Raw genomic sequence first — 23,340 nt, 5'->3', positions numbered from 1 at the left:
GTGAAGTGGGGAGGAGTACACATGGGTGAGCACATCACAGAGGGAAGTGGGGAGGAGTACACATGGGTGAGCACGTCACAGAGGGAAGTGGGGAGGAGTACACATGGGTGAGCACATCACGCAGGGAAGTGGGAGGAAGCAGACAGGGTGAGCACATCACGGAGAGAAGTGGGGAGGAAGCAAACAAGGGTGACCATGTCACGGAGGGAAGTGGGGAGGAAGTACACAGGGTGAGTACATTATGGAGGGAAGTGGTGAGGAAGCACACAGGGTGAGCACATGACGGAGGGAAGTGGGGAGGAAGCAAACAAGGGTGAGCACATCACGGAGGGTGGTGGGGAGGAGTACACATGGGTGAGCACATCACGGAGGGAAGTGGGGAGGAAGCACACAGGGTGAGCACATCACGGAGTGAAGTGGGGAGGAAGCAAACAAGGGTGACCATGTCACGGAGGGAAGTGGGGAGGAAGCACACAGGGTGAGCACATGACGGAGGGAAGTGGGGAGGAAGCACACAGGGTGAGCACATGACGGAGGAAAGTGAGAGGAAGCACACAGGGTGAGCACATGACAGAGGGAAGTGGGGAGGAAGCACAGAAGGGTGAGCACATCATGGAGGGAAGTGGGGAGGAAGCACACATGGGTGACCACATCACAAAGTGAAGTGGGGAGGAAGCACACAGGGTGAGCACATGACGGAGGGAAGTGGGAGGAAGCACACATGGGTGAGCACATGATGGAGGAAAGTGAGAGGAAGCACACAGGGTGAGCACATCATGGAGGGAAGTGAGGAGGAGTGCACATGGGTGAGCACATCACGGAGGGAAGTGGAGAGGAAGCACACGGGGTGAGCACATCACGGAGTGAAGTGGGGAGGAAGAACACATGGAGAGAAGTGAGGAGGAAGCACACAAGGGTGAGCACATCACGGAGCGTGGTGGGGAGGAGTACACATGGGTGAGCACATGACGGAAGGAAGTGGGGAGGAAGCACACAGGGTGAGCACATGACGGAGGGAAGTAGGAGCAAGCACACATGGGTGAGCACATCACGGAGGGAAGTGGGGAGGAAGCACACAGGGTTAGCACATCACGGAGGGAAGTGGGGAGGAAGCACACGGGGTGAGCACACGACGGAGGGAAGTGGGAGGAAGCACACTGGGTGAGCACATCACAAAGTGAAGTGGGGAGGAAGCACACAGGGTGAGCACATCACAAAGTGAAGTGGGAAGGAAGCACACAGGGTGAGCACATGACGGAGGGAAGTGGGAGGAAGCACACATGGGTGAGCACATCACAGAGGGAAGTAGGGAGGAAGCACACAGGGTGAGCACATGACGGAGGGAAGTGGGGAGGAGGCACACAGGGTGAGCACATGACGGAGGAAGCACACATGGGTGAGCACATCACGGAGGGAAGTGGGAGGAAGCACACATGGGTGAGCACATCACGGAGGGAAGTGGGGAGGAAGCACACAGGGTGAGCACATCACGGAGGGAAGTGGGGAGGAAGCACACATGGGTAAGCACATCACGGAGGGAAGTGGGGAGGAAGCACACAGGGTGAGCACATGACAGAGGGAAGTGGGGAGGAAGCACACATGGAGAGAAGTGAGGAGGAAGCACACAAGGGTGAGCACATCATGGAGAGAAGTGGGGAGGAAGCCCACGTGTTGCGTTTGCCTCAAACCTTAACATGCTTCAGAAGATGTTGCTTGTAGAGCAAATGTGTGCGACGCACAGCGGGAGAAGTGTGGGCCTGTCAGCAGAAGTAGAAGGGCTGCACAGAGGGACAGTTATTTGCTAAGATTCAGTACTCGGTTGACTGAGATGGGAAGCTACAATATTCTACTACTTGGGTATAATAATAATAATAATAATACAGCATTTTGTAGAGCGCGAACAGCTACCTCACAAGGAGGTGTCCCGGCCCTGAAGACCGCTAGGGAACCCGTCCTGGCTTTCCCTGTGAGATGGTCCCTTTCTGGGTATCTCCAAGGTGAAATCAGGCATCCCCAGCGTCTGTGGGGGGTCGTTGTAGAGATGAGGCAAGCTTAATGCCCAGAGTTGCCGAGTGTGTTCCTGGTTAGAGTAGGTACCGAGGCGAGAATTATCAAGTCCGTTTTGACCCTGGTCCACGACCCTGCCGCGTCGGGAATTGAACCCTGGTCCCTGGCCGAATCTCTGCTTACGGGTCTGCCGCCTCTAACCAGTGAGCCACACCTCTCTACAATACACAGTATCACACTGAGACCAGATGAACGAGGGTGACCTCGGGAGAGCTCTCTGTGGTATTAAATCGCACATAGCGTGTTGGACTACATTTGCCATATGCCAATAGGGCGATGATTATACTATCCCGGCTATGGTATTAGTTTGTAAATCTTCCTATAATTCTGCATTGATTTTTTTAATGGAAATAGACGCAATGATCACCAGTTTGAGGCCCCACCGAGTATCCCTGGCAACATAACTGCTCCAGTGGGAGCGAGACGACTTGGACTACCCAATCTGCAAAAATATGACGTAGCAGCCCGACTCTGCTAAGCATGTGGTTGGCTGGCCACTGACCTACAAAGAGTTAACCTCACTGACGGCACACTCCTCTAAGGCATCTGAAGGAACGCCGTTTAACTCACTACCGCACAGCTTTGACAGGTCTAAAGCAGCCTATTTGCTTCTCAAACATACACTCCCCTACGCACCTTTGACACCGCTGCTGCGGCTCCCGACTCGCATAGGGTGGTGTAGGCTCACGCGGCTGCGCACTTGGCACGAACAGCGCTTCGACACAAACACAGCAGCATCAGTTCCCGAAGGAGGGGAGCTAGACTCTGAAACCGGTGACAGGGAACATAATACACGAGAGGGCAGTTTCGCACGTGCCTGCAGATAACAAGCATTGGCCGCACGCGCGCCTCGCGCTTAAAGTTAAAAAAAAAAAGACAAGCCCGGCGGAGCGTGGCACGCGCGCACTTGGGGGCGGGGGAGCGGACCCTTTGAAGTGCTCCCAAAAGACGGATTGCATGGCGGCACGATGCGCGTGATTGTGCGCGTGCTAGCCATGCAATCCGCTTTTTGGGAGCACTTTTCAAACCCGCTCTCTATAGTCTCGCTTTGCGATCGCTTACGCGATAGCAAGGTCGAGACCTAAAAAAACACAGATGGGAAAGACAGAGGAAGAGAAAGGCAGGGAGCGGGGAGGAGCTTGCAAGAGTGAGGTGGGAGGCGGTGTGGGGGGGATGGTAGTGGATTACACTCTACTACCACCAGCCTTGGTATTCGGCGCGCCGACATTTAATTGCACCGGCAGCCATTTAAATGACAGAAGAGAGTCCCAATGCGAAGAAAGCTTTCAGAGCCGAGAGAGAAGTCCTCGCAGAAAGAAGGCACCCAGACAACAGAGAAGTCATGTGAGCAGAGAAGGACACGAGGGGAAGTAAGTTAGCCAGGCATGGGGTACGAGGAACCCTGGAGCCAGGGCTTTAAGTGGGATGAAAAACCTGGGGGGGGGGGAGGGGGTCTCTCAAAAGGGCGTGGCCAATGTAATTAAGGGCGCGGCTTAACAACATGTAAACTAAAAATCTGTGCTTAGCAGTGTGCCGCCCGACTTGTATTTTGCTGTTTCTGTCATTGCATCAAGATATGATACAACAAGTAACATCATAACTACATCAAATCAGGCCTATTGGCTTTATCAATGGTTGTTAGTTGCATAAGCTAAATAAGCAGCAACTATGGCTTGTGTATAATATTGAATACGCTTCCACTTAAAGCCCTGGTGACACCATGACAATGTTGCTGCTCCTGAGTTTCAAAAAGAGAAGGGAAATCAGGAGAGAAAATGAAATGACTCTCTTTAAAGGATTTCCCTTCCCCTACAACCCTCACCTGGTATGACGCCATGCTGTAACTTCTCTACTAGTGAGAAATGAGCAGTGTGAACACACGCACATCGATGTCACTGCAGTCTGGGGCACAAAAAAGAGTCCGATAGGGACCCGTTTCGTGGCCCCCTTTAAAAACACTGCCGGTGCTCAGCACTGGTGAGACCCGGCCCACTTAAAGCCCTGCCTGGAGCAGAATACATCAGGAGGCGAGGGCGGGGGACTAGAAGGGAATAGTCATGCACAAAGTCCCCTCTAAAGAGGACACTGAGTCTACGTCCGCAGAGCTCCCCATCAGCATGAACTGAGTTTCTCATGCAGGTTACCCAAGAAGCATCGCGACAGCCTGCATGTTTAGGGTGCAGCCACTATCCGTGGATTCTGATATTTGTGTTTAACACACTGCCGTAAGTTGAACGATGGGTACAGTCCACAATGCCTGGATGTCTTCTGTCATCTAATACATGGTGGTCTAAAGATGGGGGCAGGGAATCCCAACAGAGGGGTGTTGACATTAAACCATAATGTTATGTTAGCCAGCAATAGTATAACGACCTCTCCCATTAGCAAGGTGCCCTAGTAAACATAAGATTAGCGAAGGCCCTGATTCCAGTGGGGATGGAATGATTCAGGGCAGGAGGCCAGACTCAAGTAACCCATCTTCCCAGCTAGAGTGACACAGGCCTGAGAATCTCAGAACTTGACAAGAGACCTGAGTGGGCCTATTACTGGAAAAGGAGAGAGGGTTTATCATGGTTGCCTTTCTGTTTGAATTTCCTGAAGTTTGATGGCATCTGCTACCAGGGACAGATGTTTGGAGGAGACCTGTAATGTTTTTTCACTCTGAAAAGAAGCTGTTTTTCATCCTATATGGGTTTCTGGATGACAGGGTTGAGCTAGCTAATGCACAAGACATCCACCTTATTTAGATACAATTTATTGATTGTATTTATTTATTTATTTTGAGAGTTTTGTATAGCGCGAAAATGACCCTAATGGGTATCAGAGCGCTTTACATATATGCAGGTGAGCGAACTGGTAAATCAGAACAGCAATAAACCATACAGCAATCACAGTAAAATAACTAGAGGTCGTGGGAAGTAGGCTAGAATTATTATGTTGAGCTCATTCAGAAACAACCCAGGGGGTTGCAGAAGCAACACAGATGGAGTATCTGGGCTGAAATGGTTTGGCAGCAGCTATCAGTTGATGAAAGGGGCTTCGGCAGACCGAGTCCTGGTCACAATAATTCAGTTTTATCCCGCTTGGGCTGCTTCCATCGAGCTACAACATATGCATCAAGCGTCAGCCATTAGGTGGGGAGCTAAAAGAGAAGGGAAGGCTGTTGTGAATATTCCAAGGGTACATGCTGTACCAGTGTAACATCATGTGCTCTTTGTAAGTGAAAGGAGGAGAAAGAAGCTGCTGAGGAGCTGGTCAAGAGGGACTTTTTAGCTACTCTGATCATCCCTTGGACCTTGCACAAAAGTGCATAGTTGTTTATGGGGTTGATGATAGAACTGTAGGACAGAGATGCTTGGAGTTAGTTGTTTATTGGAGATTGTCGCACATCAGGAGAAGGATAATTCCCTTACTGTCCGCAGACCAGAAGCCAGTTTAGGATTGGCATAGAGGTCGTTGGGACTCCATGTGGTCTAGATTAGGTGTGTGTGACAGTATTTCTGTAACCATGGTTGTTAGTGGTAGGACAGCTGCAGATTTGAAACTAGAACAAGTTGCTTAACTCTCCTTCTGGTGAATCCTCTGCCTAACCATAGATTCTTCATCTTTAGACGATTCCGCAGGTGCCAGACTGGATCCAGAGGTTTTTCATAGCACTGCTCCCATGTGCCACTAGGTGGCGCATTGCAGCTTAGCATTGGATTCTTTACGCCCCAGAAGTGACGGAGAGGAGCCACATATAAGCACCACCCCTGTGAACCAATGCCAGTCTTGATTGACTCATTCCATGTATTCGGACACAGTGCATAAAATCATAGGGGATACCAGTGTGAAGATCTCTAATTTGGAACCTTTTTAGATGGTAATAAGAGACCACCCTGTTGTTGTAGTACCACATGGCAGCGGTGTTGTCCGTGATAACCTGTAGATCCTCCCATTGATGGACGGTAGGAAGGTCTTCAACAACAGGCAAATGGACCTCAAGACCAACAGATTCATCGTGGTCAGGTTTGTGCTGGGGACCAGAGTCCTTTGATCTCCAACATTCTCAGATGACTTCCCCAGTCCAGCAGTGATGCCTTCGGAAGCACTGTCAGTCTGTATGGAGAAGGGGGAACGTTCTGCCATTGGTCAGGTTGCAGTCGAGCAGCCACCACTGCAGATCGTGTGCAGTCTCCTCTAAAACTTGGATGACATTCGACACGTATTATTGGTGCTGGGCCTACTGAGACTTCAGATCCCTCTGCAGAGCCCACATATGCCACCTGGCAAAGGGGACCGGCAGGAAGAATGAGGCTAACAGCCCAAGAAGACTCAGATCCGCTGTCACTAAGGTCCATGACAGCTCCTATAAAAGGAAGTCGGGCGTGACTTTGTATAGTTGATCATGAATCTAACAATGTCAGCAGGTTCACTGTCATCTGGAGGTGGTCCACAACTGACTGTAGCAGGCCCGTCTTCAACAGCCAGTCATCGAAGGTAAGAGAAAACTGGTATCCCCAACCAGTATATACGGGCGGTGACCACCTCTATCACTTTTGTAAAAACCCTAGGGGCATTGGTAAGGCCAAAGGGAAGCATGGTAAACTGAAAATGCTCTTAGCCAATGTTGGACCGCAGGTAACATCTGTGGGCCTGCAGGACAGGCACATGAAAGTATGCAGGTTCGGACTGGCTGTAGCGGACACCGGGAGTTTCCCCGGTGGGCCAACAGGGCTGGGGCTGTTTTTGTTATTGGGGGCCGGTTTTGCAACCAGCCCCTGTAACAAAAGCAGTAAAATGTTTTCCATGTAAAATGCTTTCCATTAGCACCCCCCACCACCCCACCTCTCCACGCTGGCCGAGCTGTTTGCCGGGGCTGGTTTTGGCTCCCAGTCCGGCCCCGAAAGCATGTGCCCTGCAGGTCCAAGGCTACCATCCATTCACCTGGATACAGGACAGACAGCACCTGAGACAAAAATTGAGAATTTTGAATATTTTCTTCTGCAGGAAGGCAGCGAGAGGTTCAGTACCGCTGTTCAGTAGCCAGCGCCAAGGTCCTCCATAGGGAGTGAGTCGCTCCGCTATAGAAGATCATTTAACATAACATAACAGAAGACAAAGATCTAAAAAAGGATGAAGGCCTCCCTTTTTCAGCACCAGGAAATAGAGGGAGTCTCTATTTCAAAGTCTGGAACCCCCTTTGATGACCCTGTTGGACAGCCTAGCTCGCACGTCTTGCAGTAAGATGGATCGGTGCTCCTTTGAAAGCTGCTCTGCTGCGGGAGGAAGCTGTGGTGGGTCAGAGAGGAACAGAAAGGGCACAGCCCTGTGGAACAATCTGGAGGACCCGTCTGTCAGATGTGATGGATTGCCACCATGAGAGAAAATGTTGGAGTCTGCATGGGATAGGGCGGTTGTACACTGCACAGGGTGAGCTAAAGCCGCTTGGTTGCTTATTCCAGAGGGGAGATGGACATGGGAGCTCTGTGCTCCTGATGACCTGTGCATTGCTTGTCTAGACCCCATCCCCAGCTACGAAAGGATAGGGGTGACTGCAATGTGGCCGTGGGGCCCTGGTGCTGCTTGTATGCCCAGGCTAAAACTGATGGGAGTCCTGCCTGGCAGGGGTCGAGAGGCCCAAACAATGCGACATGGCCTGACTTTCCATAGAGAGTCGAAAGGGAGAACCAGCTTTTTGACCGAAAAGGCGGGATCCATCTATAGGCATACCCGTAAGGGATGCCTGCATATCACCTTAAAAACCAGTGGATTCCATTCACGCATGGCACACTACACTAGTGCGGACTGCTGACCCCAAGCAATCAGTAGTATCCAGGCCAGCACAATCCACATATTTGATTGCATCCTGGCCATCTTGAGTGGTTTGAACCAAGGAGGCTTTAAACTCTTCCAGGATTGTCAGCAAGATCTCGCTGGCCATGTCCCAGAAAGCGTGTCTAATGGCCTACTAGACAAACTGCATTGACGAACCTCAAGTCTAGCCTGGCAGAAGAGATCATATAGATTTTTTCTGAACAGCTCAGCCCTCATTTGCTCACTGTACAGGGTGTCGCGGGGAATGAATTAGGATTCACATTGTTGGTGTAAGCTTGGGCCATCAAACTCTCAGTAGTAGGATGCTACATAGGAACACCAGGGTTGCCAGGCACCAGTCTGTGGCATCTGTCCATGTGCCTGCTCACCAGCAGACAAGACAAAGTGCCAATAACAATGCCAGTTAGGGCTTTGCTGAATGGTAATAAAGGCATAGAGGAAGCAGGCACAGATTGCATGACTTCAGTAAGAAAGTTGGACTTAACTTCATCGAAGGGCAGATGTAGGCCCAGAACCTCAGCAGCATGTCTAATTGCTCCAGTGTTGCTTCCACATCGTCTTGGCCAGATAGGTGCCTGAGGATCGCAGTATCTTGCAACGTTCCGCATTTGCCAGGGCTCAGAAGATACTGCAAGAAGCCTGCAGCTCTGGGCTGTGAGTCACCCTCACCTGGGGCTGCTTTCACCCTAGCTCTTGGCTGCTGCTATTTGCTGTTTTAGCTTCAAAATGGCAATCACCTGCCTGAGAGTTTACAGCTACCTTCAAAAGCTGCTCCACAGCTAGTACATTTCAGGTTTTAGTTTTCTATTCTTTTCTTTTTCTATAATGGCTGTTTTTTTGGTTTCTTAATTACTTTCCCTATCCAATAGGTTTCCTGTAATGTGGTGTATTTTAAGACTGGGCGGAGTTTGCGGAGTTCTGAAGTGCATAAAAAACTCTGCCACATGGAGCTCCATGGTGCAATCATCGCAAACGTCACCATGCACAGCGCTGCTTCCTTTCTGCCGCTCGAGTAGATTTTTACTCTAGCAGCAGCTTTCTCAATGCGAACGGACGGTTTCTCCACGCGAGCGGTCGCAAGCATATGCGATCACTCGCAATGAGAAATCCGTTGAAAAATCTCGCCGGGAGGTGGATTTTCCTCGCTCACCAACTTGACAGTGACGAACGTGAGCGAGGAAAAAATAATCGCTCCACAAAAAGGAGATTTTCGGAACTCCGTGATCTTCGCGTAACACGAAGTGCGGAAAACTCCGCGAGCGGAGCGGAGTTCACTGCCCAGGCTTAGTATATTCATTGAAGTAACATCCTTTTCAAGTTGTTTTTACTCTATAAATGTTTCAGTCTAGTTGGAGGGTGCATTGTAACAAAGCTGTGTTCCTTTTCTCCCTCCACCTCCTGGTCCTCACTCTTCATTTCCGAAGAATTCCACTGATTTTCTTCACCCCATTGATTTTTCATCCAGCAAGGAGTTTATTTACACCTTAGATTTATTTCCTCCCGAGAAGGTAGCAGCTAGTAGAGGGCACTTGCCTTCCACATATTCTAGTAAGAGGTGACATTGTGGCTCCTGGAAACGTTTGCTCGTATCTCGGACAGCAGGAGACCAGGAGTTGGATTGTGGGTAAGAGTCCAAATTCGAACACACAGCAAAGGAAACACTCTCTTCTGTTGGCAACCCAAGGGGGCAAAGCATCCCCATATCAGGGGAAGTTTCAAGCCCACTGGCCTGGGGTAACTCCATGCATAAACTGTCATCATCGTAATGTGGGGGAATCACCACTGTCCTCTTTGAGTGGTCGTAAACTTTGGCCAGAATCAGAACTAAAAAGTTGATGGAGGATCTGTGGATGGCTCCACAACAGGTGGGAGTACATTATCTGAAGAAGGCTGTATGGGAACAGGGCGACTTTTGTCTGGGTAGATACGGATTCTCCTCAGGGATGGACATCCAAGTTGGCCACTGGAACCCCCTTTGGTGCCAGCGATAATGGGACCGGCATTGCTGAAAGAGGAACCAGAATGGGTCTTGGAGCCGGAATGAAAGTTAGCACCAAAATCAGTGTGGAACCTGAGACGGGTTATAGGGTCTCAGACAGTGCTAAGAATGGATCCACTGGTGGTACACCAACTTGAGCGAGATGGGAGTGTTCTAAAAGTATGCACAGAGGTGCTGCCAAAAATAAACAGTGGTGTGGTGGGTGGAGAGTGCAGGTGGGAGCGAGGGAGGGGAAGTGCGGGTGGGGCAGTTTTATAATAATGAAAAAATCAATAAAAGTAGACTTACCTGGAGCTGCCATCCGCCTCCCGCGTCACGCCTTGGTGTTCCTTGTCCCAGCAGACACTAGGGCAGCATCAGATTCCCTATGCAATCCCTGCGCTGCTCTCATGCTATGAGAGCAGCGCGGGGATTGGCCTGAGCAGGCTCCTTTGATGCTCCACTCAGGACAGGGTGTCTGGGCAGTTTCGCCAGCCCGGCTGTACAATACAGCTGGGCTGGAGAAACCTAAGTGTGCATGTGCCGGATGGCCAAACACACAAGCGCATTTATAAGTGCACAACCAGTCCCCCCTCCTTCAGCCCCTTCCCATGGCCCTGGCCCACCCCTCCATACCCCGCTGGCTCAGCCAGCAACTGAAACATAAAACAATATTATAATATGGTTTTACGTTTCAGCTGCTGGCTCTGAGCCAGTGGGATGACGCTCCTCTGCCATTGCGGAGGGGCCGCTGTTGTGTGTAGATTTAGATTCCGTTTGTAGGTATCCCGATTTATGCCCTTATATAGGTACAATTCACATTGCCCTTATTTGGACATAGAAATCCGGCCTTTATTTAGACATTGTCCGTACAAACCAAATACAGGCATGGCCACCTACATCCGTCCATCCATGTCAACGATTTCTTGGAAAACCAGACCCTTAATCCTAAAGGAATTTCCCTCAGCTTGAATATTGATTTCTCCAAGAACTCATTAAGTATGCATGAACATCTATTCCTTAGGGGTTCATTTATGAGGTTCCTCTGCCCGACTTTTACGTCAATACTGGCATTCCTAGACACCTTCAAGGTATAAATATACCAGCACTTGCCATGGCACATTGCGGTTCCCGGAGGATTCGATCCAACCTAGACTGCGCGGTTCGTCACGACAAGTTCGGAAGGAGATCGAGTTCCAGTCTGATGCACTGACCTGACGCTGTCATCCTCCTCGCAGAGAATCGAGCTCCAGTGCTCTCTGACTTCCCTTGCGGGGGCATAGACTATAGAGTCCAGAAAAGAGATTCCAACCTCTCTCATTCACAGGTATGGAGCTGACTAGAACTTAGAGAAACTTTTAGCAACTCTTGGCTAAACTAAAATACAGCTAGCTATTCTTTAGACATGGCACCTACTTCAAACCTTGTACTGCACTTCGGTTAGGTACACTGGAGTAGAACAATTTAGAAGAATCAGATGAGTATCACATTTTAGCATATGTTATTTATGTATGTATTTTGATAAATATATGTCATAGCTACAAACCATGCTATTGCAGTATTATTTTATCTTACTGCTAACTTTGTGCATATTGCACTTCGCAGTCTGTCTTACGATTGTAGCAATTCATATCTCTTGCACGAGAAAGACTGTTCAATAAACCCTTTTATTGAAACGCCCGTCTCCCTATTTCTGTGCAACTCTGTAGAAACGAAGCATGCACGATTGACTGAGTGAAACTGTGATCTATTGTTTCCACGATTCTGAGATTGTTCTGATTGTGAAGGGAAACAAAGTTTTCATGTTTATGCGGTTGTCAGAGACTAATCCCTTCTTGTATATTCGAGAAGTTTCTAGTGACCTCTGAGTTAGCTGGCACACACAAGTAATTAAGTTTAATATACTCAATAGAGACATACTGACCTTAGTCCTATGTCAAATCTATAGTGTATGTTATTCCAATGCGCAGAGCCGATCGGGGATATAGGAACTACACTACACTGCCCCTAAATACGCAGCATGGCCTCCTTAGGCCTTGACCTGCTGCAGCGCTGCAGATGGCCTATGGAACTCAAATTGCGTCAGGGTCCACTGCGATATCAGTTCTGCAAAAGGGATTGGGAGAGAAATTGAATGGCACCTTGACACGCGTGCGACTTCTAGAGAAAGAGTGGAGGGAGGGTGTTGCGCTCCACTTCACCGTCTTACGTTTCCTCTTCAATTTGGACTTTACTTACCAGATGACAGGAAATGGACTTACTCAAGGTCTATGACTTCTTTCAATGTTCAGCGACGTACAGCATCACCTCACGGTCCCGAGCTGCCTACCTGTGAATGAGGCCACACTCATTGCATGACTTGGAGTCGTGCCCTGAAGCCACACAAAGAAACCTTTCTTGTAGGTCCATTACCAACGTCGGTTTTCGGCAGTGACTCCATGGTTTGAATCCTGTAGACTTAATTGGGGGACTTCATTCCCTTGGACACTGGATTTCGATTTGAAAAATTATCATCACCCACGAAAAGCAGCCGAGCTCCTGATCCGTGTTCGTAGGCATGAAAAGAAGGAACTGATGTCGGTGTGAATGCGACACTAATAAGTGGTTCTGCTCTGTCACTTCCGGGGTGGAATAAAGCCAGCACGGAGCCGCCTGGCACCAGCTAGTGGCGCATGGGAGCACTGCTTTGAAAAACATCTGGATCTAGTCTAATGTCTGGGAATATTCTAAAGGTGAGGACAATTAGAAGTATCCATTAGATTGTTGGAAAAATCCAGCAAAGGATTGATAGGCTGGACCAGATGAAGGAAGTTGTAAAACATCCTTTTTAGGGAGACAATAGTGATTTTATGGATGATGGGGGATGTTCATGGGCATTATCCCTGAAAAGGAAGGTGAGGCTAGGGTGGGATTAGACAATCGGAACGCCCTGATGGAGGAACCGCACTCCAAATGTAGAGATGTGGTAGTGCAGGAGCGGTGTCTGTAAATACAATGAAAGTGGGCCACACAGCAGCTGGATTTGCCTTTGGAATATAACTTTAAAAAACAATGACCCTTCACCATGGAAGTTCTCCCCTTTGGCGTGCGAGTCATTAAAAGGTTTTTACTTTCACTTACCACCACGTTTTGGATGGCGGTAAGAGAAAGTAAAATCTTGCCATTTGTTAGCACACTCTAAATATGACTGGCGGACAAATGGCAAAATCACCAATGGCGTATACTCCGTTGGGCTGTTGGAAGTGTATGTAAGCTGCGGAGACGGAGCAGTCTCCGTCGCTGACATACTGAAGGTCCACCGACTCTGAGGTGGTTGGACTTTCAGTACACAGGAAAAGTACTCCATCACCATTGTGACAGAGCACCCTTCCAGCCGCACTGTTAATCAGGCCCTATATACCAAACTTGACATTCACAAAAATTTCAGCAACAGTGACCATTGAACACAAAACAGTAGTCGCTGGTTGGTGCTTACAGGCTTCTATTCGTTACAATCAATGGACAGCGAATAGCTCACTTGTTCCCAATATGGTAATTGGTGCGGGACAGAGGATATTGCATATCACATAGTGTTAAACATGTTGCACATTTTTATAGATAAATCTGTAATTACATGAGGAGTGCATGGCCAGAATAACATCATCACCATAAGTTATACTTTTGTGCCAAACATTTATAATACCAAGTTTGACCTCTCCACTGATTTCATGACAGCGATTTGCAGTCGTTGGAATTGGCTTGAAAAAAATGTAAAGTTTTTACGTTTGCATTTGGGATCTCTCCTTCGTTTGTCTAGACATCTAACTAGGTATATAGGTACTACTGCTAGACAAAAACTATAGCCAGGCAGGGAAACAGAATGATGAACAGAAAGAGAACAATAGATGATAAAACATGGGGATTAATCAATGAATGGTTACAATATTCAGTAGATGGATTTACTAATCAATCAATAGATGGACTGAGTTAGAGAGATACAGAATGACATTAATGTTTGGATGGTTAGAAGGCGAGACAAAGATATAGTGTTTGAATTTAAATGAGAGAAGGAAAGAGAGTGATAACATGATAGGGAGAGAGAAAGATGGAGGAACAAAATCTGCTGAGAGTAATAAACTGATAGTGAATGAGATACTAACTGGCCTTAGGAGCCTCTTTGTTGAAAGGGACAAGCATTTGCTGTGTACAGACTTTAATGCGTCCAATCAAATTTATTTAGGGTTTGTGCTGCCAAGTTGAGATTGTTAACTGGATGAAAAATAAGCAGGTTTTGGTTCCTTTCCTCAACTTGTTCACCAATACTTGCAGATTACATATTTCACAGTAGGTCTGTTAACTTCCCTTTGATACATTTTAAGAATGATCGTTTGCTGGATAAAATCATACATAAGTTCCCCTTGGTTTGCCCATCATTGTCCACTGAAAAGAACGCAAAGGTGAGAGGGACGGACTATATAATTATCTGCGTGTATTGCAAAATAGACATTCCCACAAACCTCTGGACATTCGGTTAATGGGCATCTTAATCATATATCCTCAAACAATTTGTAACATGAGGCAACTTTTCATTATAGGCTCAACTGCAACTTTAAAATCAACTACTGTTTTCATCAATTAATGGTACAAACGGAAAACCAAGCCAATTACACTTCCCCACTCTGAGTGCATTCAAGAAGATCTGCATCCTATGGGCAAATCTAAGGCAAATGCTTAAACCTCCCACTTCAATCTTGACATCATGTCATCCCTGGTAACTGTGGGCCACCCGATATAAGCTGGATTCCTATTACAGTTCTAGCACTTCTGTGATTAACTATGCTTGGTATTGAAGCAGTGCTTGGCACCCAAGTCAAGTCCTTTTTGTCAGATATTACTCCAGCCTGTACAGGTTTGGCATATTTAATAATATAATAACTATGCGCTTATTAAGACAGCACTTAAAATCACAAACATCCCAAACATTCTGAAATTATCACTGTCATCTTTATCCTCGTTGTCTTCTTTCAGATGAACTATCTGATCGATTGCCCTCTATGTCAGGGTCTCCATTCTCCATCAAATCAACACCCCTCAAAACAGACAACTTCGTCATCATGTCTTGTATAGCATGTTCCAGTTCACATATCTTTCAAGCCTGTGTCAAATTGTTAATGCGCTGCTGCGTGATCTTATCTCATTACACAAGTCATCCTTTCATTTGGTGATGCCTGCCGTTGAATGCATTTAACTGATTTCTAACTGTGTGTTTCTGCAGCTATGCTTGCTGCCGAGTAGGGTAAGGAATATGCAAGACCCTTACACTCCTTACAACATGTTGTGATTACCCTTTAACATGAGCAGTGAGAGAGGTTGCCTTCAGCCAAATCTGGAGGTTCTGTGCTTCAATAGCTAAAAAGAAACATTCCAGGCTGTGTCCCAAAAGGAGAGTTGCAATGTTTGGCAGTGTATTCCGCATAGCACATATCCATGCAGCTAGCAAACAAAGCCAGGAAAGAAAAACAGATTTTCAACCATTGTTGATTTTCAGTATTAATTAGTGCTTGCTAGCTCCCGGCTGTGCCAGCATCCAGGGTTCTAACATGTACCTATTTCAGCTACTTCAATCTTAGCACCCACATGTCATCTGATATTCCATAGAACACTATTATTGTTAGCTGACCTACAAGGAAGGGAGGGATCGCCTTTTACTCTTGAAGAATGAAAGTAAAACTTTGATTCACTGCACATCATATCTGAGGTAATAACTTAATCAAGGAACCAGAGGAGAGGAGCCTTTGCTTTCTCATTGGATCGATTGGTCTCCATAACTCAGATGCATATATTCCTTCATGAGGCATAGGCAATGTAGGTTTATTTCCCAGACGGAACACCCAGATGTATATGTTCCTTGGCAAGGCATAAGTAATGCAGGGGCATTTCCCCGATGGAACACGCAGATGTGTTGTGTGTCTCGGCGAGGTATAGGCAATGCAGGTGCTGTTTGGTGCTTTTCCGCTGTGCCCCCTCCCCAAATCTTGCAGCAATTGCAGGAGATCTTTGTGGCTTGTTTGTAGCTCTTAATAGATGAACAGAAATGCTACATTGATGGACAAGATGACATCAGTGGAAAAAGACATACCAGTGTCTGCCTTTGAGTAATTCAAAGAAACTGCTGACTTCTTGCACGCCCGACTTAAATTAAAGCCAAGTGCACTTGCAAACAATGGACAGAAAGTTTCACATATATATTCTTATAAATACATATATTAAATAAATAAAGGGACAGGCCCTTGCAATGGACATTCAAGTCCCTGAGGGCTTTCTCTCGCTCTTTGAAAGAACTTGAAAATCATGGAGGCGAAAAGAAAACAATGTTCCAGAGGGACTCATTCTCCTTTGCTCCGCGTCCCGCTGGAAAGCTGCACTGCTGCTGGGGCAGTGGTATTACGAACTCTGATAGGGCAGAATGCCGGTATCACTCGTGAGTTGGTGCCAGCGTGGGGCGCTGGGAGCTGGAGGACAGTGACACATGTGTTGCAGAAGATGGTAGCTGCCGGGGCTGTTGGCACCTGCAATTACAGAATGAGAGAAGACAGCATGATGTATAGACAATTTACCTCCAGATGACCCATTATAAAAGAGACATAAGAGGTGAAAGTCACTAACATGAATAGGATACCTGGACACTACATATACTTTGGGACCAATTCACAAAGGTAAACCAAGACGAAAGTCTAACTTTATGGCTTTTGGTATTCACAAAGAGCATTTACGAGTAGTAAAGTTAAACTTTTGTCTCCGTTTAACTTAAGTTTTGGTCTTAAGTCTAACTGAGTGCAAACTTAAGTTAAACTGAGACAAAAGCCTAACTCGTAAATGTTCTTTGTGGAAAACCGAAGCTCGTAAAGTTAGACTTTCGACTCAGTTTACCTTTGTGAATCGGGCCCATTGTGTTTAAAGCTAGATAAGGCGGAGTGGTGTCAAACTCACAACTGTCACAACAGGGCAGAAAAGACTTTTCTAAATGGGCCTTTTTATTTTATTTAATAATGGGTGTGTATACAAAACACAAAAGCAGAACATAATTGGTGTAAAAACTAAACAAGGGCAAACAAAAGTAAGGAGCAAAGAAAAAAGGAAAAGAGTAAAAAGAAACAATTCTCCAGGAAAGAAACACATCTTTAATGAGCCAAAGAGCTGACTTTTCTTGTTCATTTATAATTGCATATTTAAGCTGAATATCCTTGTGTTACCATCATATGTTTGAAGACATATTTATCCCAAATCTCATTGTTGCTGCGGGACCAAAGAGAGCTTTGCCAATCCTGGGCTACCCTGGCTCCAATGAAGCCATCCACATTCAGCTAAACAAAAGGGCAGGAAGAGTTTACGAATGCTCACAGCATCGCCGTTTTGTATGTTAATCCACCAAGTCAAACTCATGACCCACAAAACTCTAATTCTAATACGGTTGAAGAGCTGGACACGCAGCCGAAATCTGCAACAAATTGTCGCCCTCCTCTGAGCAATGACCCCAGTTAAGTAGTTTTGGATGGCTAAAAACCTCTAGCTGTCCTCTGGAAGTGTTGCAACTTTAAGTTAGGCTGTTTCAGAGGTCCTACAGCATAGATTAGCAAGATACAGACAATTCTCCCAGGCCAAAATGCCTGCTTCACCCTTAAATTGGTCAACAACATCATTTCATCATTTACTAAGTGCTGTAAGAAAAGGGCAGCAGCCAATCAATGGATGACATACTAAAGCCCTGCCATTGGATACATTGGATGTCACACATGTCCTTACTTGAAGATATTTACAAGTTATTCTCTAGGGAAACAAAATGAGGCCAAAAAGATGCATCAAAACTAGCAAGGCCATTAAGGTCTAAAAGTTGGACCGAGTGAGTGGAATGCGCTCATCTCGCAATCAACCAATAGATTCAACAATGGTTTCAGAGAAGTGGTTACTGGCACATAAGTAAGAGTAAGGTTAAAGTAGGGGGGTAATACTTGAAAAGCTGTCTCCAGACACCTTGGATATCCTAAAATTAGAAGTCACGTCCTGGTCTAATTATACCACAAGGGCAGATAGTCATGGCTTGGAAATCCTTGTATCGACTGACGCCTAAATATACCAGCAGTTTCAGAATAACTTGTTTAGATAGTTGTAGCCATTTATAGAGTGTATATGAGGCCATTGATGACACAGTAAATATAGAATTTACTTTGCTTTAAAATTAAAGCCAACGTTTATCAAGGTGTAGTCAAGAACAGACAAGTAAACCAAACCAAGATAGATATTTTGATTTATTTAACCATCCCCAATTTTGGATATAGAAAGATTTCTCCAGGTTCTATAAAGGTGGTAAATTTTCTCAAGCCAGGGGTTAGAATTCATGCAGCAAAATTGCTCCAGGGTACTTTACACAGGGCTAGTAAAATGAATGGACATCATGGCGATGAATAACTGGTTAATATTCAGGCGTTTACCGGAGTCAGTATAAAAGAGTAAAGGAATTCACTGTAATGCCTCCAGAGTTTGTAAACGGACTGTGATCGTTACTGCGATATCATCAGCAAATACCGCGATTCAAGATGTCGATCTAAGTACGTAAATAGACGTTGAACCTTATTTATTTGATATGGAAAATCGAAGGCTTGATGTACAGGGCAAACACTGAAGTCTAGAGTGAAGATATTGAGAACAGCCTCCTTCCATGCAGAAAGGGTACATGCAAGGGATACCCGCGCGAGCTTTGTAGAGATAACTTCTATCAAGGTAAAAGACAGAACTCTGGCTCTGGTCAAATGTGTAAGATTAAAGTCTGGTCTACGGCTGATGAATGAAGACAGTCTGTTACAGGTTGATAGTACGTACAGCGTAGGCCCATCACCAAAAGAAGAAGGCATATTTGTCACGGTGTGTGGCAATCTGTTCAATTTCAGGTCTCATCAATAAAGCTGAAGCCTGCACGTGCTCTACTACTCTGAATTCCAATAATTAATTGTTCATGTAGCACCACTGCTGATGCCTTGAATCTAAATTAAACTCTTCACAAGGTCCAAATGAGAACAGGAAAGACACTTGCCTTCAGAAGGTCAATCTCTCTCAGCTCTACATCTCCTTTGTCGTTCTCTCTGCCAGCCCGCAGATAGACCGTCTGTTCACACCTTCTGCTCGTCCAGCCGGTAGCAGTTCAGTCGTTGCAACTTGGAAAATGTAATCCACGTCCCTGCTGCTTTTATATCAAAGAGCTTCAACAGACGTCGCAATAGTTGTCCCGCTTCCTCAAACAATGATGAAAGAAGCACCCGTCATCCACGTGAGCCATCTTTGACCATCAACATATGCCCCCCTACAATTCCGTTCATCGTACCCACAAAGGTAGAACAGTGGGGAAAAATCTGCATTACCAGCAGTCCACAGGTTTTGCAACTGAAAAGCCTATTTTGCGGCTTCTATGATTTCAGTCTCGGTTCTGGAAACATTAACAGGGATCTGGACTCCTTTTGCTTGAGAAAATTCTAAAGTGGTAAGTGTGGAACAAAGCAATAAACACCCACCCACTGCACTGCATGAATGCAGTCTACTGTGACTTTGCCACAACATTAAGTGATTGCCAAGTCCTTTTTCCTCTCCTACATGGAACACCAGAGAAAGTGTGACAATATGACTAGGAGCCTTATTATGAGTTTGATGGTGCAGGAGAGAGACCGCCCCGCACCCGCACCGCCAAACCCATGTTAGAACCGTCCGCCAGATTAGGAGTTTTCTCCGGTCTGGCGGGCTGTTCTTTGGCGTTCCCTTAGGGGTGTGTATGATTTAGGCACTGCAATGAGAACATCAAAATCAGTACATGCACAACATGGACCGCTTCCGTTCATACGAAGCACGTACTGGGGTGCATGCATATAGGGGGGCACAACATGTGCCCCCTGCATGCACCCTATGGTGCAGAGGCACAATAGGGCACAGCCTCACTTTTCAACCCAGATCTGTGACTGGGGGTGAGTGTCTGAAAAGTTTCAGCGCTATGTCCATCATCTCCTTGTTTTTGCTTGGTTTGCCCTAAGTTGGCAGGGTATGCCCAGACGTGGGTCACTTGCTCACTTTGCCACTGGATTCAAGCTAGCCTGGCTGATGAGGGGTGTTACCCCGAAACAGGCCCCAGATTGCTTGTTGATGGTTCAGGGAAGACATGGCTTGGCAGTTCGGGCTAGACTGTTCCCATGAGGCAAAGGGTCAAGACTGATTTGCATATAGCTTGGTCTGAACTGGGGTGGCGAAGTGAGCTAAAGAACGATGATGGATTCAACCCAGATCTGTGACTGGGGGTGAGTTTCTGAAAAGTTTCAGCGCTCCGGCCATCATCTCCTTGTGTGTACACTTTTCATGGCGGTCATACCGCCATGAAAAGTGTGGCGGTGAGGAAACTCATAATATGCTTAGTGGGGCCACTAAGCATATAGCAGCCTAAAGACTGCCACGCTGTCGCCCTGGATCTCTGATCCCTAGCGGCTGTGGTGGTCCCAGGGCAGCCCGACCGCCGTGGTCGTAATAGGGCAGTAAGAAGACTGCCACTGCCGCGCCCCTGCGCGTCGGGTGCTCCGTAGATGGCCAGACTTGCAATAAGGCCCTACGTCCCTTAAATGACCTGAGGCAGGAAGAGCTGCAGCCTATAATTCCACAGCAATTTCTAGGTAACTTTGATTGCATATAAACACCAATATAAATCATTCCAATAAAGCCATGATCAGCAACATAGTTAACGAAGTGCCACCAGCAGAACAATGACAATTACATATCAAAAGAAAACCATCATACACTGAGCACTAAACCCAAGGGAAACTGGAAAGGCTGTGAGGAGACAACCAATTCCCTCTTCACTCTATAAGAGCCTATATCATGCCCAATAAAAGGGTCTGACAAGTACAAGAAACTGCCAACAAGATCAGGTCATCAGTATAAGCAAATGTTCTCTCTCAAGTCGTGAACAAATTACTAACTTAACCCCTTTACCTACTGCCACCCACCACGCACGAGTAAAAGAGTGCAGAATTCATAAACAATATCCCAATACCAAACTCAAGCACATCAAGGAAAATTTCCAACCCTCTCTAGCTACTAGTGTAGCCACCGAAATCAAGAAAAATTCATATTTTCCATGTATATCAGAATCTGAACTCACCAACTTCATGATAAATTAAAGACCTGCGAGATATGCAAGGGATATAAAGAAGGCCGTCAAACTACGCCAGAGCGCCCTTGTACAATCTCCCGTAATCGTCTGAAAATCTTGGTCACTCCTGGGTCTCCCTCTGCGGGAACCTATCTTCATCTCTACTGCAGACAACGTACTTCATGCCTTTGCTTTGGCCGACCACGGCAGCAATTTCTCTGCCTTGACGCCCTACTTATATAATCTATGCTAAGTAGACTATTAAGATCCCTGGCATTATCCAGACTAAGGAGACAGTATGGGTCCCTTGTTTCTAACAACCCACTAGGATTCACCGATGGGCCATGCGTAGGAATGAACTCTATTCGTCTCAGTTCATCCTTTACTTAAACCAGTTCCTCCAACCCTTCCCTGCTTTTCAGAAGGTCACAGCCTGTCCCCTTTAATGTTGCCTTGTATGCAGTCCATGCTTAAGCCTTGGAATATTCCTCCATTGTTACTTTCAGATACTTAACAAATTCTGGATCGAGCAACGGGAAGACGCCAAACGCACCAACACATTCCTAGGGTTGAGTAACCACTGGCTGTGACTGTCATCAGTAAAGCAAACAATCAGTAATTATTTTTCCGAAAACCAAAAAATCCCCAACTACTGCCCAGGCGGTATTAGATAATCTAGTCTTGGATTAAAGTCATAGAGGGAAAAGTACACAAAGATGACGAGGTTACGCCACGATTGCCTTGTCAATACGTTTGTTCAGACTTCACAACAGAAAACACGATTGAGGAGTTATAGATGAGCTGAAAAAGACTGAATGAAGGTTGCAGAAGCCATTCCATTTTTAAAAATAAAAATTTTCAGGTGTTTAAAGATTATAAAATGAAAATTTGAACAGGATTGAAAGTGACCTTGGAATTTTGAACTTAGCGTGGTGGTAAAAGTGCCACCAACTTTATCGATTCACTTTCCGGAGAGAGGGACACTTCTGAAGGTCTGTGCTGTGCTATGTCAAGTACTTGCAAACTGAGGTGTTTCATGGCATCGAGGAATATGTTCAGTAGGCCGCAAGCAAGAATAGTAGGTCAGATATTGTGAGAAAAGTCATGTTTCAGAGACTGCTGAAAGGAAAGCAAATCATAGGTTTTCCTTAGGAAAGATGAAGAGGATTCCAGGGAGAGGGCACTAGCACAGAGAAGGAAGGTTTGCCCAATTTATGGGCTGAAAGCATGGCAGAGCCAGGAAGCCCAGATAAAGATACGTCAAGGACTGGATTCTGAGAAGGTCTCTTGAGTCCAGTCTTGATTTCCCAAGGAACTAAACATGCTTTCCAGCAGTCAAGATTCCATCCGGCACAGAGCGGTGTCCGTGGAAGCTGTCAAGTGTCCACCTAACAGGGTCCCGGTTAGGATAAAAACACACAAAGGGTAAAAAACCTCCTTGGCAATCTTCTACCTCTTGACTAGAGAAGAAAATCAACACTGAAATGATTAGAGAGGACCCAAAGTCTGATGGACATTAAGAAAGAGAAAAGAGCCAGACACAATATGTAAAAAAAAAGTAGCAAAAAGGAGAACAACAAAATGAAAAATCAGGGAACTAATACATTGCAACGTATTTTCATCTCGTGATTGTATGCTCTACATATGCCTCAAACAGGAACTGGCATCACAGGAAAATGCTCCAATGCACCTAGGGTTGGAAACCTCTGATGACATCTGATGTTATGTTGTGTTATATAGATTTATAAAGCGCACTGTTACCCGAGGGTGTTCTGGCGCTGCCCACTGTTTACCTGAAAAGAGAAACCCCACCCCCAGGAGCCTTGTTGGATACTAGGCTGAGAACAGCCAGGTCTTCAAATTTGTTCTAAAAGTTAAAAGTTCCGTGGCAGACCTTAAATAAAACGGAAGCTCGTTCCAGGCAGTGGTGGCTCGGAGCACAATGCTCTTTCCGCCCCAGTTAGCCTTTTTTACCCTGGGACGGCTGCCCGTTTAGCTTCCATTGAGGGCAGTGGTCTCCCAGGGTCATACCATCGGATACGTTCTCTTAAGTCTTTAGGTCCTCTTCCCTGCAGGGCTTTGAAAACCGTGCAAAGAGCCTTAAATTGGGTTCGTTTTTTAATTGGGAGCCAGTGAAGGTCAATAAGACCTTTCCTGATAGATACAGACCTAGGAGTGCCTGTAAGCAGCCTAGCTGCCGCATTCTGAGCCATCTGGAGTCTGTTAAGATGTTTATTGTTAATCGTCAAATACAGACAGTTGCAATAATCCAGATGGGATAGTATTAGTGCAGAAACTACAGATCTAAAGCTTTCATCCA

At 46.4% G+C, this 23,340-nt stretch overlaps 1 protein-coding gene across 2 annotated transcripts in view; it reads right to left on the bottom strand.

Annotated features, from left to right (window-relative positions):
* Positions 1-13,326: 13,326 nt before the first annotated feature.
* KIF3C (kinesin family member 3C) overlaps positions 13,327-23,340 on the bottom strand; it is a 351,623-nt gene continuing 341,609 nt past the window's right edge. The window contains exon 8 of one of the 2 annotated variants that reach the window (XM_085613202.1): positions 13,327-16,410. In XM_085613202.1, coding sequence (XP_085469328.1) covers positions 16,317-16,410 — 94 coding nt within the window. In that variant the 3' untranslated portion in view covers positions 13,327-16,316. The remainder of the gene's footprint in view (positions 16,411-23,340) is intronic. The other variant, XM_085613203.1, reaches the window with a different exon arrangement.

This window comes from Triturus cristatus, chromosome 6, assembly GCF_964204655.1.
Source record: "Triturus cristatus chromosome 6, aTriCri1.1, whole genome shotgun sequence".
Classification (NCBI taxonomy): Eukaryota; Metazoa; Chordata; class Amphibia; order Caudata; family Salamandridae; genus Triturus; species Triturus cristatus.
This window is presented reverse-complemented; position numbering and strand designations above follow the sequence as displayed.